The sequence below is a fragment of the Bos grunniens genome, chromosome 6 (genome assembly GCF_055505025.1).
Source record: "Bos grunniens cultivar Pamir isolate PY7600 chromosome 6, Bosgru_T2T1.0, whole genome shotgun sequence".
Classification (NCBI taxonomy): Eukaryota; Metazoa; Chordata; class Mammalia; order Artiodactyla; family Bovidae; genus Bos; species Bos grunniens.
The window spans coordinates 34,688,632-34,694,631 of NC_141170.1; the positions used below are offsets into that span (position 1 = coordinate 34,688,632).

A 6,000-nucleotide genomic window follows, 5' to 3' on the forward strand; every position below is an offset into this window, starting at 1 on the left:
CACTGACCATAGATCAAGCACTGACTCTTAGTTGGATCCCAATTGAAACAAACCCTTTTTTTTTAACAAATGAAAAAGAAAATTTTATTTGATTAAATTAATATCAACAGCTCTTATTCAAAGGACTACAAAAAAAGCTTAAGCAAAGAAAGCTTAAGCTAAAACTAGATCGAAATACTTGCCATATAGATAACCAACAAGTGATTAGTATCCAGAATATAAATGTTTTAGAATTTCAAAGATAATGATAACTCAATAGGAAAGCAGATATGTTATTAAAAAAAAAATTTTACAGTAGCAAAAACATAAGAAGCAAATGGGTGGCTTAGAGGATAAAGCATCTGCCCACAATGTGGGAGACCTGGGTTCGATCCCTGGGTAGGGAAGATCCCCTGGAGAAGGAAATGGCAACCCACTCCAGTACTCTTGCCTGCAAAGTCCCATGGACGGAGGAGCCTGATAGGCTATATAGTCCATGGGGTTGCAAAGAGTCAGACATGACTGAGTGACTTCACTTAACTTCTTCACTTCACTTCAAAAATGCCCATACTCTGAGTGAAAAACAAATCAAGGAGTTATACATTCAATCTAATTCCATTTATATAAATTCAGAAATATACAAAATTAAAAAGTTATTTTTAAAGATCCATTTTTGCCTGATAAGAACTGTAATGAAAACAAGAGAATAATAAATACAAAATTCAGGACAGTGGTTATCTCCGTGGACATTTATGAGATAATTGGGAATTTGAATATTGAGTGTGCATTATTAATACTAAATACTCATTTATATTTATGTGTGACAACAGTGTTGTCATGTTTTAAAAAAGGACTTTGATCTTTCAGTACACATTGAAATACTTACAGGTAATTATGGTGTTGGGCATTCATTTCAAAATAATACGGAATGGGGAAAACAGATTTTGAAAATAAAGGGTTATTGGTATTTGATATTTATTTGTGGGAGAGTGTCATTCTGTTTTTGTGTATTTCAAAAGCATTCTTAGTAAAATGTTTACAGAAATGGGGAGAGGTATGCTTAGAGAGCCAAATTGAATAGATAAGCAAACAACATTTAGAAACGTATACTTGGCCTCTGGGTACAGTATGTGTTACCTTTTTTTTTTAAAGGCTATTTTTGGTAATAAAAATATTTATTTGTTTTATTAAATTATATAAGTGCCTTTAGAACCACTTTAAGAACTTTTTTTTTTTTTCCTTTGAGGGAATGTATTGTAGTGACTTAAGAACATGGATCCTGGAGTCAAAATACCTGAGTTCAGATTACTGCTCTTCCATTTACATTGTGACCTTGGAAATTTACACTCTCCCATGCCTCATCTTCTTCATCTGTGGAAAGCTCTTAAAATAGTGCTGTCTCACTGACAGATGCATACATTAAATGAATAAAAATGAAGTGCTTAGAACAGTGTCTTGCATGGTGTGGGTACTATATAAGCTCTAGCTGCTCTTTTTCTGGTATTTTAGGCTCTTTTTACAGAAATGGTAAGAAAAGGAGGAGCAGGAGGCATAATTCTCTGAAGCAAATATTCTTGATGGCTGAATCTCAGAATTTGAATATCAAAGTTTGAGGGCCCTAAATTTATATTTAGTTGTCAAAATAAAGCAGATTATTGTCAAGTGGTATCTCTGTGTAAAATGTAAAATTTTGCCCTGCTTGACTATGGAAGCCTGTACAATTGAGCACTACATTTTTCCTCTTTTACTTTCTTAATGTTGGTGCTTTAAATGTACTTTTTTAAAAGAAAATTTTTGTTCTTTTAGATCTTCAGATTAAGTTACATATACCAAGTATGTAACCTTTATAGAGGTATACATAAAACCTAGCTACTCTTCTAATATAGTTAAGTGATGTTCTTTACAATGGTTCTGAATTTAAAAAAACAGTAAATAATAACAAAAGAAATTTCTTGTATTAGTTTTCTGTATTACTGCTTTACTTAATTACTACACAATTTAAACAACATTCGTGTATTATCTCACAGTTGTATAAGTTAGAAATTGGGTGGGCTTGACTGAGTTTTTTGCTTAGAGTATCACTAGGCTAGAATCAAGATGTCCAAAGACCTGTATTGCTCTCTGAATGCCCTTAGAATGAATCTGCTTTCAAATTCATTCTGTTGGCAGAATTCAGTTACTTGTTGTTGTAAGACTGAGGTTCCTATTTCTTTACTGGCTGTTGGCCAAGGTGTCTAGAAATAGTTTACACTCCTTGGTTCATGGTTGTCTTCAGCACCAGCAACAGTGAAAGTACTTTTCATGCTTCAGATTTCTCTAACTTCTCCTCTGCTTCATCTTTCCCTTCTGCTTGCAGTAGGAAAATTATCCACTTTCACGTAAAGTTTATGTGATTAGATTGGACCATTATTGTGCCTTCAATGTTTAAGTTTTTTGGAGTATAGTTGCGGTGTTACAATTTGAAAATGAGGTTTTAATTTTTAATTTTACAGGTTTTTTATGTTAATCTTGGTTACCTTTTATGTACCTTACATGAAACACCTTATATAATAACAACCGGGGATTCATTCTATGTTCCTTCAGGTAAGAGTAATTAAAAACTTTTTCTGTCGCATAGTTAAATACTTGTATAGTTGCTCAGGAACACCATGAAAATGGAAGCCACAGTGGTCAAAATGAAGCATGATACAACTGATGTCAAACGTTTTGGTGCATATTTTAATTTTTTTGTTTAGATAAATGTTGGTATATTAGTATTTTGATACATAAAAATTGAATAAGAGTTGCTAATTGAATATAAAAATAGTTAGGAGATATATTATATCCAGCATAGAAGTAAAATTATTTCCCCATGTTATCGCAAAGACATTATGTAATCAAACAATTTTTAGTTGGTTATTTTAAACATGCAGGGTAGTGTCTTTCATCAGCTATTGAAGAGCAAAAGTCTTTGAAGGTAGGAATTTTAGTTTGTTCAATTGTTCATTCAATAAATGTGATTAAGAGTCTACCAAACATTGCTTTGAAAGTGAGATACATAAATGAACAAACAGGCAAAAATCCCTGCCCTTGTGGAGCTTACATTCTAATGAAAAAACTATAATAATAGCTAAGTTTATATAGTCCTTTATATGTGCCAACACTGTTGTGAACAGTTTAAACTCATTAAGTTAATCCTAATATGTATGAATTTGTAATAAAAAGCCTAATAAAAGTCACGGTATTGTATGCAGCACTATAAATTTGCCTTATGCGCAGCTGTCCATGTGTATTTTGCATTTGCTGTTACTAATTATCTAATTTATTTGAGTTACATTTGCTACCTTTTAACTTTGAAATTGTATTTTTCATTAATACTTTTTTACTTATCTTTTATAAGTATCTTTTATACTTATCTCTATGTTGTCTATGTCTCGTTTAGAGGAATCCATAGTGGTTCCAAAGACCTAATAATTGTGTTCAGTAAGTTAGACAGACAAAGACAGGTACTGTTTGTTTTCATTTATATGTGGAATCTAAAAAATAAATGAATATAACAAAGCAAGAACAAGAGTCATAGAGAACAAACTAGTGGTTACCAGCAGAGAGAGGGATAAAGGGAAGGGACAAGACAGGTGAAGAGTAATGAGGTACACACTACTAGGAAAAAATAAAAAGATACAAGGATGTAATGTACAGCACAGGGAATATAGAAAATATTTTATAATTTTAAATGGAGTATAGTCTACAAAAATAATTGAATCACTGTTGTATGCTTGAAACTAATATAACATTGGAAATCACCTAAATCAACTATACTTCAATTAAAAAAAACAACAACCCCAAAACATGATTGGGCTCAGAGGGAGATTTTTTTTTCCTACCTACACCTTTGTCTAATTTGTTTTTGCATTCATTATTAGAATGATGTGAAGTTTGTGTACTTTCAAGCTTTATCTAGATCATAGGTGGTGGTTAACTATTAGATTTTTCAGTTTGTAGAATTAGATAAGAGTTAATTTGGGGTTAGATGAGTTAATTTTTTCGACACTATATATCGTAACTGACATAGTGATGACTAAATATTTAATCAAAAGGAAATGATTCCTATGGAAGTAATTTTTATTTATTTATTTATTTTTTTTATTTTTATTTTTTTCTTAAATTTTTAAAAGAAAATCCATCCTGAAGTAATTTTTAATTTTCTTATTTTATTTCTAGGTAATTATTACAACATCAAAAATCTCCTGAATGAGGAAAGTGTTCTTCTTTTTACTCAGATAAAAAGTTGAAAGATGAAGCAAAGTTTAAGTACATGTGTATATATATATATAAACATATGTACATATAAAACACATTGTGCAGTTGAGATGGCTATATTTGTAATTGTTAAGTTTAAAACTTTTTGTGTTGTATATTTCTTTCAGTAAAAATCAAACTTCCATATGTATTTTCTGATTTTTCCACAAATATACACATAACCTGTAGTGATGCCCATAGTTTTTAATAACACGAAAGGAATACCAAAATCACTGCTCTTGGGGATATACAGACAAACCTCGGAAATGTCATGGTTTGATTTCAGACCACCACAATAAAGCAGATATTGTAATAAAGTGAGTCATGAATTTTCTGATTTCCCAGTATATATAAAAGTTAATATTTACATTATGCTATCATCTGTTAGGTGTGCAATAGTTTTATGTCTAAAAATTAATGCATATACCTTAAGGAAGCTAACCATTATTGATTCCTTCAGTGAGTCGTCATCATTTTTCTAGTGGTGGGTCTTGGCTTGATGTTGATGGCTGCTGACTGATCAAGGTAGTGGTTGCTGAAGTTTGGAGTGGCTGTGGTAGTTTTTAAAAATAAGACAGCAACTTTTTTCTAGTTATTGTGGCACGAGGCATCATGAGCAGTGAAGTCTTCTGTGACACCCTGTATGAGACAGTGCAGGAAGTCCTGCATGGGAATCAACACAAGTGCCAAAATGTTCTGGAAATGGTGGATCTTCAGATCAGCCTGAAGAACTGTGACCTCAGAAGGACAAACACTTCTCAGCACTGTCAGGCTTAAGTTCATTCCCCTTACCAAGTTCTCCATATATGTTCTGGGAAACCAGCAGCACTGTGATGAAGCTAAGGCTGTGGATAAATCTCCCGTATGAACATCAAGGCACTGAAGAAAGTAAGAATATAAAACGGGTCAAGAAGCTAGCCAACAAGTATGACTTTTTGGCTCCAGAATCTCTGTTTAAGCAGGTCCCATAAATCCTGGGCCCATGCCTGAATAACATTGGCAAACTCCCTTCCTTGCTGACCCACAATGAGAACATGATGGCCAAAGTTGATGACGTAAAGTCCATGATCAAGTTTCAGATAAAGAAGATGCTGTGTCTGTCAGTGGCTGTTGGCCATGTGAAGATGATGGATGATGAGCTTGTGTACAACATCCACTTAGCTGTTAAACTTCTGGTGTCATTGCACAAGAAAAACTAGCAGAATGTCCAGTCTGTACATTAAGAGCACCATAGGCAAGCCCCAACATCTGTACTAAGGCACAGTTTAATGATACTGCCACCATTAAAAAAAAAAAAAGACAACATTGATCAATTGCTGCATCTTTGGAGATTGACTTCCTTCGGAGAAGGAAATGGCACCCCACTCCAGTACTCTTGCTTGGAAAATCCCATGGACGGAGGAGCCTGGAAGGCTGCAGTCCATGGGGTCGCTGAGGGTCAGACATGACTGATCGACTTCACTTTCACTTTTTACTTTGATGCATTGGAGAAGGAAGTGGCAACCCGCTCCAGTGTTCTTGCCTGGAGAATCCCAGGGACAGGAGAGCCTGGTAGGCTGCCATCTATGGGGTTGCACAGAGTCGGACATGACTGAAGTGACTTAGCAGCAGCAGCAGCAGCAGCACTGACTTCCTTTCACAAATGATTTCTCTATAACATGCCAGTGTTTTTTGATAGTTTTCCATATAGAAGAACTCACAAAACTGTAGTCAGTTCTCTCAAATCTTGCTGCTGTTTTATCA

At 33.9% G+C, this 6,000-nt stretch overlaps 1 protein-coding gene and 1 pseudogene across 6 annotated transcripts in view; both read left to right on the top strand.

The window, feature by feature from the left end:
• Window positions 1–4,574, top strand: part of CENPC (centromere protein C) — an 89,810-nt gene extending 85,236 nt beyond the window's left edge. For all 6 annotated transcript variants that reach the window (XM_086405587.1, XM_086405589.1, XM_086405592.1 and 3 more), the window contains 2 exons: window positions 2,472–2,562; window positions 4,180–4,574. In XM_086405587.1, the coding sequence (XP_086261713.1) occupies window positions 2,472–2,562; window positions 4,180–4,250 (162 nt within the window). In that variant the 3' untranslated portion in view covers window positions 4,251–4,574. The remainder of the gene's footprint in view (window positions 1–2,471; window positions 2,563–4,179) is intronic.
• Window positions 4,575–4,726: 152 nt separating this feature from the next.
• On the top strand, window positions 4,727–5,620 carry LOC147370586 (large ribosomal subunit protein uL1 pseudogene; annotated as a pseudogene).
• Window positions 5,621–6,000: the final 380 nt, after the last annotated feature.